Source organism: Xenopus laevis, chromosome 1L (genome assembly GCF_017654675.1).
Source record: "Xenopus laevis strain J_2021 chromosome 1L, Xenopus_laevis_v10.1, whole genome shotgun sequence".
NCBI lineage: Eukaryota > Metazoa > Chordata > Amphibia > Anura > Pipidae > Xenopus > Xenopus laevis.
In genome coordinates this window covers 228,966,704-228,979,646 of record NC_054371.1, presented here as the reverse complement: position 1 = coordinate 228,979,646, position 12,943 = coordinate 228,966,704, and the positions used below count along the sequence as shown (strand labels likewise).

General features: G+C 40.6%; 1 protein-coding gene across 3 annotated transcripts in view; it reads left to right on the top strand.

Annotated features, from left to right (window-relative positions):
• The window catches only part of LOC108718789 (kinesin-like protein KIF27), a 29,552-nt gene that overhangs the window by 1,282 nt on the left and 15,327 nt on the right, over positions 1–12,943 (top strand). For all 3 annotated transcript variants that reach the window (XM_018267278.2, XM_018267252.2, XM_018267261.2), the window contains exons 2-11: positions 1,758–2,125; positions 2,969–3,169; positions 3,362–4,296; positions 6,498–6,641; positions 6,879–7,088; positions 8,410–8,591; positions 8,773–8,879; positions 9,576–9,725; positions 11,613–11,818; positions 12,562–12,759. In XM_018267278.2, coding sequence (XP_018122767.1) covers positions 1,792–2,125; positions 2,969–3,169; positions 3,362–4,296; positions 6,498–6,641; positions 6,879–7,088; positions 8,410–8,591; positions 8,773–8,879; positions 9,576–9,725; positions 11,613–11,818; positions 12,562–12,759 — 2,667 coding nt within the window. In that variant the 5' untranslated portion in view covers positions 1,758–1,791. The remainder of the gene's footprint in view (positions 1–1,757; positions 2,126–2,968; positions 3,170–3,361; positions 4,297–6,497; positions 6,642–6,878; positions 7,089–8,409; positions 8,592–8,772; positions 8,880–9,575; positions 9,726–11,612; positions 11,819–12,561; positions 12,760–12,943) is intronic.

The window sequence follows — 12,943 nt, the reverse complement described above, 5'->3', positions numbered from 1 at the left end:
CCCCATTCCATCAAATCCTCATATTTATCTCTTATTATTCTGCCATCACTTTTTTAATTCTTACTTTTATTCATTGAAGTGTATAAATATGCATACTAAATGTAGCGACTATCGGAGCAGGATAGTTATGCATGAAAAACATGATAGACTGCACAGTTCTCTTTCATTAGATACAAAGTAGTCACCATTACAAAAAGTTACAAAAGTATCATTACAGAGAAAAAAAAGTAACAACAACAATATTAATTAGCCAAATGAACACCACCATCAAATGTTTTCCCTTCATTCCTTGTTTTCATCAAGTTTCATGGTGGGGCAGAGGATGCAGTAGTGGGGGCCTGTGAGTGTTGGCAGCAGGTACACCCTAAATCTAAACCTGTACCTCATCTATTTCATACACAGTACAGCTGCTCCTATAGCCGGCACTGGAACCTTCTGGGGGGCTAAAATTAGTAAAGATTTGATGGAATTCTGCCAGTGAGCTGCATGCTGTGTGTGGGGTTGCCACCTGCCCAACATTCTATTAGCCTGGCTGGTAAAAACACTGTTTGATGTGATTAATAGGGAAGAAATAAAATATAATACCGCTATATAATAATACAGATATATATATATATATATATATATATATATAGATATATATATATATATATAGATATATAAATATATATAGATATATAAATACAGGTATGGGACCTGTTATACAGACAGACAGACAGACATTTCCACTCAGCAGTGCTGTATTGTTATCAGCCTCTCCGATAAACATGACATTAGGCCTAGTGTCTAGTGTGTAACTTAACTCCCTGACACTATGCAAATCATTATGTTACCCATAAACCAGAACAATTACTACTTATAGTAGATTTCAGAATGAATATCTGCCCACTGTGACAGAATGCTCTGTTATACAGATAGCTAGAATCTCAGCTGCCATAAAGCAGGACAGGACTGTTGCTTACAATGGGGATCAGTTAGGATCTGTGCAGCCACTGGGACAGAATGTTCTGTTATACAAATAGCTAGAATCTCAGCTGCCATAAAGCAGGACAGGACTGCTGCTTACAATGGGGATCAGATAGGATCTGTGCAGCCACTGGGACAGAATGTTCTGTTATACAGATAGCTAGAATCTCAGCTGCCATAAAGCAGGGCAGGACTGCTGCTTACAATGGGGATCAGATAGGATCTGTGCAGCCACTGGGACAGAATGTTCTGTTATACAGATAGCTAGAATCTCAGCTGCCATAAAGCAGGACAGGACTGCTGCTTACAATGGGGATCAGATAGGATCTGTGCAGCCACTGGGACAGAATGTTCTGTTATACAGATAGCTAGAATCTCAGCTGCCATAAAGCAGGACAGGACTGCTGCTTACAATGGGGGTCAGATAGGATCTGTGCAGCCACTGGGACAGAATGTTCTGTTATACAGATAGCTAGAATCTCAGCTGCCATAAAGCAGGACAGGACTGTTGCTTACAATGGGGATCAGATAGGATCTGTGCAGCCACTGGGACAGAATGCTCTATTATACCAATAGCTAGAATCTCAGCTGCCATAAAAGCCATGCAATTATAAGAAAAAGGAATTAGACTAAGTTATTTTATTACACTGCCCAAATCATGTATCTGTAACTGTTTCATAATTAAAATCATTTAAAAATAGAATTTTGTATTCAAATTGTGTTCCTTTAATAAACCGAATAGAATGAATAAAATGTTTTTTTTTTCTTTTTTTGGGCTCTTGTATTTTTAGGGGCACAGCTCTACAGTAGCAGCCAATACAGTAAATGAAAAGAAGGCAGGTAACTCCAGACAAGAGCACAATGGAGGAGATTCCAGTTAAGGTGGTTTTGAGGGTCCGACCTCTGTTGTCCAGGGAGATCCTTCACAATCACCAGGTGTGTGTCCGGCTCATTCCCAACACTCAGCAGATCATTGTTGGGAAAGATCGGCTCTTCACGTATGACTCCGTGTTTGGCAAGAGCTCTTCCCAGGAGGATGTCTATAGATCCTGCATCAAACCACTTCTGGTGTCATTAATGGAAGGATACAATGCCACTGTGTTTGCCTATGGGCAGACTGGCTCTGGCAAGACTTACACTATTGGAGGAGGAAATGTTGGTATGTCATTTATTTGCATCTTATATCTATATATTATTTATACAGTGGCAACATATGCAGAATTGTCCAGTGATAGAAATCTTGTAACTGATACCTGTAACAAAAGGCTGCAGAATAAGTCACAGTCAGGCTGAATATACTATTTATATGACATGGCTCTGTGCTCTTCAAACATTTAGTTTCAGGCCCTCCATTTGTTGTCAAACATTTAGTCAGTCCCCCTGTAGCTCGTGCAAATTTCATACACTAATTTATATTTTCTTTTGTGTTATTCTCAACCTTTGACTACTGGTTACTGACATGAAGAAGTTTTTATTTTTTTGACACTGAACTGTTCCTTTAAAGCAGTGATCCCCAACCAGTAGCTCGTGAGCAACATGTTGCTCTCCAACCCTTTGGATGTTGCTCCCAGTGGCCTCAAAGCAGGTGATTATTTTTGAATTCCAGGCTTGGAGGCAAGTTTTGGTTGTATAAAAACCAGGTGCACTGCCAAACAGAGCCTCAATGTAGGTTGACAATCCATATAGGAGCTACCAAATGGCCAATCACAGCACTTATTTGGCACCCCAACAACATTTTTCATGCTTGTGTTGCTCCCCAACTCCTTTTACTTCTGAATGTTGCTCACGGCTTCAAAAGGTTGGGGATCCCTGCTTTAAAGGAATATGGCCCTACTTCTATTTTAAATGGAAAACCAGGAAATTTTCTCTTTTCCTTTGGTAAATGTGCTTAGGCTTCAGCCTTTATACACAGAAAAGCTGCCCAATTAACAGGTTGGAGCACTAACAGGTCTGTGGCTTAAGAAGAAATATGTTGAATAATTTCCATTTGTTTCTGTGCCAGCTTCTGTTGCAGATGAGGAAAAGGGCATTATTCCCCGTGCCATCCAGGAATTGTTCCAGTGCATCGCTGAGCGGCACAATATTGACTTCAGTGTTAGGGTGTCTTACATTGAGGTGTACAAGGAGGAGCTGCTGGATTTGCTGGAGCTGGAAACCAACATGAAGGATCTACACATCCGAGAGGACGAGAAAGGGAACACAGGTATTTGTTTTTGTCATATCTTTATCAGCCAATAAGGAATTTCATGGACCACATACATAGATCCTCATAGGTCTACATTTGAGTAATATTTGTGGTCTGTGTCACTCGTGCTTTACCCTATGAATGGGCTGTGGGATGTAGAAAATCCCAAGCAGTTTGTCTAATTACTAACTTTTATATGTATCTTCCCAGTCATTGTTGGTGCCAAGGAATGTCAGGTGGAAACTGCTGATGAAGTCATGAGCTTGTTAGCAGCAGGCAGTGCAGCTCGTCATACTGGAAGCACTCAAATGAACGAGAGATCCAGCCGCTCGCATGCAATCTTCACCATCACTATATGCCAGCAAAGTTCTCAACCTGGTGATGATGCAAACTCCACCCAGACAATCACTTCTAAGTTTCATTTTGTTGATCTGGCAGGCTCAGAGAGAGTGACAAAAACTGGGAACACTGGGGAAAGATTTAAGGAATCAATCCAGATAAATAGTGGTTTGCTTGCCCTTGGAAATGTGATAAGTGCACTTGGTGACCCCAAAAGGAAAAGTGCACATATACCTTATAGGGATGCCAAAATAACTCGTATACTGAAAGACTCCTTAGGTGGAAATGCCAAAACAGTGATGATTACTTGTATCAGCCCTTCTTCTTCTGACTTAGACGAATCTCTGAACTCGCTGAAATATGCCAACCGTGCGAGAAACATCAAAAACAAACCAGTTGTAAATTACAACCCTGACTGGGATAGGATGGATGAAATGGAGCTGGAAATCAAGGTTCTCAGAGAAGCTCTGCAAAACCACCAGAGCAATAGAGTCAGTCGTACAAGTCAGGTGTCACAAGAATGGAGTCAAGGAAAAGACAGGATCCGGTCACTGGAAGAAGAAGTCGCTCACCTTCAGCTGGAATGTTTCAACCAGCGACATTGTACAGAGGAAGCTTTCTCATTGTTTCTTGATCTGAAGGATATTTCTGGCCTCACCCAATCTGAGAAGAACAGAGTAGAGGACTGGCTTCACTTGGCAGAGGGCCTGAAGAGTCAGGTGGCAGCTGATACCGAGGGCAGTAGCAGAGAAGAACCACATCACATCACCATCTTGCAGCTAAAGAGGGAACTGAAGAAATGTCAGGTATTCAAAAATATTATATACACGATGCTTAAGAATTGGCCCTTGCGCACTGGATAGCAGATTTAGATTCTACTGTGCAAACCTCTAGATACAAAAACAGAGGCAAAATGAGATATTAAATAAGTAAAAAATGGATAAGGGAAAGTGATTTACAGAGATCTACCATTAGAGGAAGATCAGAAAAGTGTGAGGCAGACTGAAAACTTCGACCAATAAAGAAGGAAATATTCTCAGACAGAGAGAATCGGGGATACAGTGAATGAGGCCTATAAAGCTATCAATATTATAATAGAAAGCAGGACGAATCCAAGGCAGTAGATAGTCACTTGATAAAGGGCCAATGCCCGAAACATGTTGTGGAGCACTTTTCCCCAATAAAAGCACTTTGCAGTCATAGTTACTGCCTTGGATTCGTCCTGCTTTCTATTATAATACTGACTGTATCAATTTGGGTGTGGACACAGGACACCTTGCAGGAGAATCCACCTACATATACTAAAGGTGAGCTACAGCCTATTTATAATTGATTTATAAAGCTATCAAATCATACCATGTCTCCAGATCACATTGCAATCTTCAGTAAAGGTTTCAGCTTTTTTCCTTCCCCATATTTTTTCAAATTTGAGACTAGTAAAGTCGTTCATCTCTTATGTAGGAAGGTGCTACTTTATACAATGTATAAAAAAAGTAGCAATGAAAATCCTAGCGAAGAACAGTGGTCAGCAGAACAAATCCCCACCATTAGTGCCTTAAATCTTTATAAATGTAAATGAGGGGCGTATAAAACACACTAATGGAGAACTAATATTATTGGGCAGATTTATCAAGGGTCAAATAGTCAATTGGAAATCGAATTTGCACATTGGAATTTTAATCCCCCTATTCGAATGTAAATTCAAAAAAATTAGATTTTTTTTTTTTTTTTACTATAAAATCCGAATTTTTTGTGATTTATTATACCCCGAGGATGGAAAAAGTCAGGATCCGAAAATCTGGAATCTCAGACCTGCCGAAGTTGTATGTAAGTTAATGGGAGAAGTCCCCGAATATATCCTGATCTGCTCTGTGTTTCGCGCAAAAATCCGAACAGTTGGTGGTTTTCGGGCATAAATCTGAAAAATTCATATGGTTTTCACGATTTTTTTAAAAGTTTTTCCCTGCACTGGAAAAAGTGCGGAAAATCTGAAAAATTCATATGATTTTAAGAATTTTTTCAAGTTTTTACCCGCACTGGAATTTTTCGGGGAAATAACCCTTGCGGATTTGGTCAGAGTATATGAGATAAATTCGGACCCCTTAGGGTATACACTTCGAGCTTGGACCTTTGGTTTCTTGGTATATCGTGAGCTTGTTAGAAGCAGGAAGCTTGCCATAAAGGTAGCACTCAAATAAATGAGAGACCCAACCTCTCTAGTGCTGTCTTCATCATCACTATATTCCAGTAAATTTGTCAAAGCAGTGATGCAAGATCTGGCTCAGAAAGAACGACAAAAGCTGGTAAAAAAACTGGGTAAATATTTAAGGAATCAATACAGATAAATAGTGGTTTACTTGCCCTTGGAAATGTGATAAGTGCACTTGGTGAGCACAAGAGGACTCCAAAATCACTTGTATACTGAAGGACTCCTTATGTGGAAATGCTGATCATCAGCCTTTCTTCTGATTTCTATAAATTTCTAAATGAAATACACCAATTGAGCCAGAAACCTCAAAAACAAACCAGTTATTAATTATTAAATTGGGGGGTTGTGGAAGCACTCCTAAGGCTAAATCAAAGTATATTTAAGTATAATGGAAGTGCTACTTACAATGCACTTCCCTGGGCCCCTGTCTCATAAGCAATTCAGTATAAATGCAAGTGCATGTGTTTACAAAGACAGGGGGTTTTTAGTTACAAAGTTATGATCATAAAGTTGAAAAGCCACCATACCACGTCAAGGTAAACCCCATATGGCGGTCCCTAACTTGTTTATTCTCAGGTCATAATATAAAAAGACAATTCTCTGCATAATAGCATTACCTGTATTCAGTGTTTGTGGAACATTGGTTTCACTCTGGAGCCTAGATCCTCCCCCGTTATTAATTATTATTCTGGCTGGGATAGGAAGGGTGAAATTGAACCGGAGACCAAGGTATCGTCAATGAGCCAGTGCTTTTAGTAAATATAATTAAATGTATTTTTCTTTTGAAATCCCTTTCAGGATGCTCTGTTAGCAGATGAAGAGGTTTTTGCTAGGAAGAAGCTGGAACTGAAAGAGTTACAGGAGCAGATTCAGTCTGTACAAGAAGAAAATGAAGCATATCAGAAGCGCCTGCAAGAGGCAGAATATACCAAGACCTTGCAGGTATGAACAACATTCAGCACAACGTGACAGTCTTCAGATTTTGTTGTACTACAACTCCCATTTCCCACTGTCAGCCAAAGTCTGTTGAGGAAAGTAGGAGTTTTTAGTAGTTTTAGGTTGCCGACCCCCTGCCCTAGTGGCAGTAAATGGCCAGTGGCAGCACCTGATAACTGTAGCCATTTCATAGCAAATACTGACTTTTTTCACAAGATGCACTTATCTCTTTTACTTTTAAAGACGGAAAAACTTGTGGAACAACAGCTCCTTATTGACGAACTGAAGTCCAAAAAGCCGGAAATATACAGGCAGTTTTCCCAGGAAAATGAAGATGAGGAGGAACGTCCAAGGGAAATATCACAAAGGCCACACACTGTGCCCCCCAACAACCCCACCCAGAAACTCTCTTCCAGTTTAATCCAGGCTACAGGCCAAGCAGAGCCAAGGAAGGTATGGTACCAGCTACTTTATATGTGCACCTTTCTGTCAGTTTGGGCCGAGCATCTGGAATTGCTTCTCAGCCTTTTGGTTACTATCAAGTGTAGTATTTGTTTTTATCCATTGGAGCAGAGAAACACTTGATTTATTCCCAAAAGGCCAGCAGCTATGAAGCCTGAAATGTTGCACCCCAGGCCTAAGGTGCCTGGAGTTCACTGCATTTTCTCCTAGACAAATTTATGGCACTTTTTATACTGCACATTGCTCTTAAGCCATGACCTTTTTCTGGCTGTGGCTAGTGAATTTTTAAAACCCTGCCAAAAGCCTGGGGCAATACGCAACAACTTTCTAATGATATTTTATGTATTTATTTATGCACCTTTTGTTTTGTCAGTTTAGTTTTTTTTTTTTTGATGATTGGCAAGTGATAGGTCATGGTCATAATTCAACCTTTAACTAAAAAAAACCCTACCCTACTTAGACCCCCCTCCTCCCCCCAGCCTAGTGGCTACCCCGGGAAAATGCCCCCAACTTTTTACTTACCCCTTGGTGCAGATTCAGGGATCGCAGTTCACGACAGCCAACTTCTGGGTCTTCGTGTCTTCTTCCAGCGCTTCAGCAATGTCTATCTATTTCGGCATATGCACAGTTGTCGCAAACCGTAAAATTGCTCCAACTGCACATGCACCGATTCGATGGTCATAGTTTTAGATTACCGAAGACCCGGAAGATGGCTGCCGTGAACTGCAATCACTGAATCTGCACCGAGGGTTAAGTAAGAATTTAGGGGCATTTCCCCGGGTTAGCAGCTAGGCTGGGGAGGAGTAGGGAGGGGGGTCTACATAGGGTGGGGGTAGGGTTTTTTTTTAGTTAAGGGTTGAATTCTCCTTTAAGATCTAGTGACTTCTTCATGTCCTGACCCTGTGCCCTATGGAACCCCGTACCCCTATGAAACTTTTGTGTTTGAAGATTTCCCTACCCTTATAGGTCTTATGGCTGCATGTTTGGGATAGGATAAAGGGGACCCCCCAACCTTGTTGTGAAAAGATGTCTGAAGACTGGTGCCTTGAGGACAAAGGCGATCACCCTTGCCTTGCGGCAAAGAGGACCTGAGGCGTTTTCACTTTGCAAAGGACTCTTCAGGGGTATGGCACCCCTGAGCACTTTTTTATTTTTTGCACTTGAGTGACTTTGAAGCATGATCTCGGAGCTTCAAAGAAAAACAAAGATGAGAACCCTACTGCAAAACAGAAGTGCTACCTATTGAGCCACTCTCCTTGCTTCATACTCTGTTTTTACTGAAAATAACAGCCGCTCTCCATCTTGCCTACAGGTACGAACAAGCCCCCCTTCCTATTCCCTGGAGAGAATGGTAGCAGGATTCCGGACTCGAAGCCAAATGCTACTGGAGCTCATAGAGGAGCAGGATGAAGTTCTGCATGAGAAATTCTCAGACCAAAGTGAGGAAGAATCTGATGAGCCAGAGAAAGAAAATAGAAAGAAGTCACCTTTTAGGTAAAAGCATTTTTCTGTTGTCAGAATGTTCCACACTGGACCAATGGTTAATGGAAAAGAAGGGAAGCTTTATCGTTTATGCTTTTTTAACATTCTTCTAAAGAATTAGGTTGGATATATTTTAGAAATAGGTTAATTCACATATATTGTGTTAATAGTTTACTCGCTGATTTTGTTTTAGTCGTTCTATCAATCGGACATGGACACGAAGACAAGCCTCTGCTGGTGCGGAAACACTCAACTCTGACTCATACAGAGAGAGCGTCACAAACGCTGATGCCTTTCCAGGTACCGATGTCTTTCCTAACTCATTCAGTGAAGGAGATAAAGATTTTTAGATGTTGCTTGTTGCTTTGGTCATTCTTGCAGTTAGCATTGTAACACCGGGGCTCATTTATAAACACCAAACAAATTTGCCCCTGGGAAGTAACCTATAGCAACCAATCACTGATTAGCTTCAGCCAGCTTTTCAGCCAGCTGCAGGTTGAACACTGAAAGCAATCATCTGATTGGCTGCCATGGGTTACTGCCCAGGTGCAAATGTGCCCAATGTTTATAAATAACCCCCACTAACTTCAAGGCTGTTCAGTGTATAAGGCCAACAGAATTCCCGGAACCCAGCAGCCTGGCAATGGCATTTTGATTGTTATAGCACAAAAATGCAGAGCCATGAGAAGAACACCCCTTTGTTATGACATACTAGACATGCCAGTGCTGCATTATTTATAAAGCTGCAAACTGATGTCACTGTTACTTTAAGGCCCATAGACAAGAGCTTTAGGCGATCAAACTGTTGCACCACAGCGATCCGTCACAACAAAAAACTTGGTGAGCCAGTGACCACCATCAGTGGGGCAATGACCAACCTGGAACAAGTCATTGTGATCAAGATGACAGATTTGGTCAAATCCTTAAGCTAAATTGCAAGTATTTTCCTGTTAAATCATCTTGTTAACTCTTGTATTCTATTTGCCTGGGGAACAGCTCTGGAATCCCTTCGAGAAAGTCAGGTGCTGAACATGGAGAAGCTGAAAACCTCAGACATACGCCTTGCTGATGGCAAGCAGAGGATGAGGGAATTAACCATCAATATTAAAATGAAGGAAGAACTCATTGAAGAGCTGGTCAAAACAGGTCAGTCGGTGCGTTTTCTAGATTTAGAGCATTGCACTGAACATGTCACTGGGAGATTAAGGCTGATGTGTTCCTTTGTGCCCAAATACCAAGTAATTTGGTTGATCAAGGTGCAGTCTTAGTACAGTGGATTGAAGTGGGTGAACCAATGACCTTATTCAGTGACTGTATCTAGGTAATCTCATTGGCCAGTGAGTAAGTCCATAGGATCAGTGTTTGATTTACATTCCTTGACAAAATATTCCCCAATCATTGAACGGAATAAAGAACTAGACCAGCCACTAAGCTCTGGAGCACTAAGATACTACACTGTGGCCCTTACATCACAGTACTGTAAGCACTTCCATCTATCCCTTACACAAACTGGGCTCTCTGTGCTCCACATAGTAAATGCACACAAGGTGCTTAGAGTAGCAATATACTTGTGTTCCCTGGCACTCCTTCTTTACAACAGGGTAATTTTGTGCAATGGATGGGCATGGCCATGTCCCACCTTCTATACCAAAAAGCACAAAGAGAGGCACCTGACACCACTGGGCATAAATGTGGGCAAAAACATGGCAATTTCACCAGTTTTCATTTTGCACTTTACTTCTTACCTCCCTGCTGTAAATAAACCCTACGGTGTTCTATACCTGTAAAGTAGGCCCTTCATTACACAAAATGTTTTCCCCCTTGGTTTCATCATAGCTAAATTATCTATCTTTTCACTCTGTTTTTACAAATGCAAGGTAACAGTACAATATATTTTCATTGCTTAGAATTTGGTTTTAACCTTGGTATTTAAAATTTGCGGTATTTTTAAATTATTTGTGCGAATTTGGTCCTAGAGTGTTGGCTTAGTAAAAAACCCTTTTCCAGATTTCATATTCTGTTCCTCTCTACTCGTTACTTTATCAAATCTATGGGGCCGATGATTTGTGCTTTTTTAAAATAAGTTAGCGTCTCAATCAAGAATAGAATTAGCTAACAAACGAGACCACAGTCCCGGTTACCCTGTCTGCCTTTACTATGTGGTGTGCCAGGGAGAGAAATAAATAGGCAGTTAGTTTTGGGACAAACCCACCGTTCTTTTTTCCTTTTCCTACTATTTTCATATGATTTGAGCGCATGGTTTTACAATATATCATACCCTAACTTGTTGCTGGTCACACAATTTTGTAATTTTTAAGCTACTATTTATCTATTTTGGATTGGGATTCTAACATTATTTCTGGCACTGCACTTTAATTTTATGAATTTGTGGATTTAAAAATAGGGGATCGATTGACTCCAATCTGTTAATTAAGGAATTACTCTAATCTATTGGGAATTGGTTTAGTTCTAAATTTTGCACTGCACTTTAGTCCTAAGAACTAGGAATTAATTGATTGTATATTGGAGCTATTTATTTCTTAATTTATGCACTTGCACTTAAGGTCTATGAATTTGGAGCTAATGTTTGGATACACGAGGCTATAATTTCCGGCTCCCTTCTCACATTTAATGAATTCAATTGATCTGTAGTTAAGCATTAATTCCACTGATTAAGTATACTTGTATTCATTAATGGTTTACTAGCAGCAAAGAGCAGACTTGTTATCCAAGTGGGGTACCAGTTTTCAGTTACCAATCGCACAAACCTGAATACTTAGTAGGCGGTGAGAAATAAAAGATTTTTGAGTGATCAACTGTTTAGTAAATAGTTTTTGCGGGGTACTTTTCCCTTTCTCGCTATAGAAAAATCTCTTTAATGCAATATATTTATTTGTATATGAAGGTAGTTCACTTTTTTGTTGCTATTGGCACTATTTCATCGTTGAAAACACAGCACAATGATCGAGCATTTGCCTTATTCCATATGCAGTGAATACTCCATGTAATACCTCCTTAACCCGTCACTTTAAGGTAACGATGCCCAGTCAGTGAATAAGCAGTATTCCATGAAGATAGCCCAGTTAGAAGGAGAAGCAGAACAAGCCAAGTCAGAGTTGGCTGAAGCACAAAGGCAACTGCAGGAGCTGGAGAACAAAGAACTAAGAGACGTCGCGCACAAAGCTAAACTGCAGAGGGATTTCCGTAAGAAAATGGAGGAAGCAAAATTAAAAATGCAGGTACGGTTGTGTACTGTATTGTTCTGTGCAACAGCCCTGGACCGAACAACATTTGTAGGTAGGATAAAGTGTCTACAAAGTTCAGTGAGGCCAAACATCTCAACTGTGCACCTGTAGTAGTGGGCTTCATAGAACAACAGCTCTTACAGTAACTGGGCATGGCTGGGACTCAGCTGGGCCTCAGCTGGGCTTCGTAGGGGATGATGACATGGCTCAAAATCTTCTGAAAAAGACAGAAAATAGGTAATTGTCTCTCTGTATATAAAGCCCTTACCCTTGTGTGTTGATTCCATACTCCTAATGTATTTTGGCTTATGCCTGGTAGTATTGTGCTGCATTGAGTCATGTATCTGTAGATACTCACAGGATACTCTCAAAAGTATCTGGATTTTGGATTAAAAAGCCTTTCTGAGAGGTCCATGGGCTTGGCCACCCAACTAAGGTATGAGCCAAATTTGGTTGATCTGCCTCTTGAGTGATGTCACTTCAGAGTTATAGTGACATCACTGATGTTCCTGGAAAACCCTCTCTGGGTTGGGGAGCAGGTTTAGGCCACATGAGATGCAGGTCTGTCTGAGCAGATCCACACAGACCTCTACATTTATTTCAGGGTTCAGGCTAGCAAATACATATTTTAGCATCCTATCAATATACACGTTAAAGGTGAACTATACTGCTAAAATTGAATTTTAATACCACGCCTCACCAGCTCTAGTGCCCTAATGTTTATTTCACCCGATCAGGCAGTGCAAACAAAACAACAGGACACCACAAAGCTCGCCTCGCTCTCTGTTAAGAACGAAAAGCGCGTGAGAGAACTGGAACTGAATGTGGATCAGATGCGGCAACAACAAGCCAAACTCCAGCGGAAGCTCAAGACTGAAACTGACATGAAACGCAAGTTAGAGAGCACAATTCAAAAGGAACAAGAACGTATCAGAGTAAGATTAAAGTCCAATTCACTTTCACTACTGAAATGTCCTCTTCTTTTACAGAAAGGTGTCACTATAGCTTTAAAAACTTTGCATTTAAAGGGATTGTTCACCTTTGAGTTAACTTTTTAGAGAGTGATATTCTGAGACAATTTGCAATTGGTTTTCATTTTTTATTATTTGTGGCTATTTA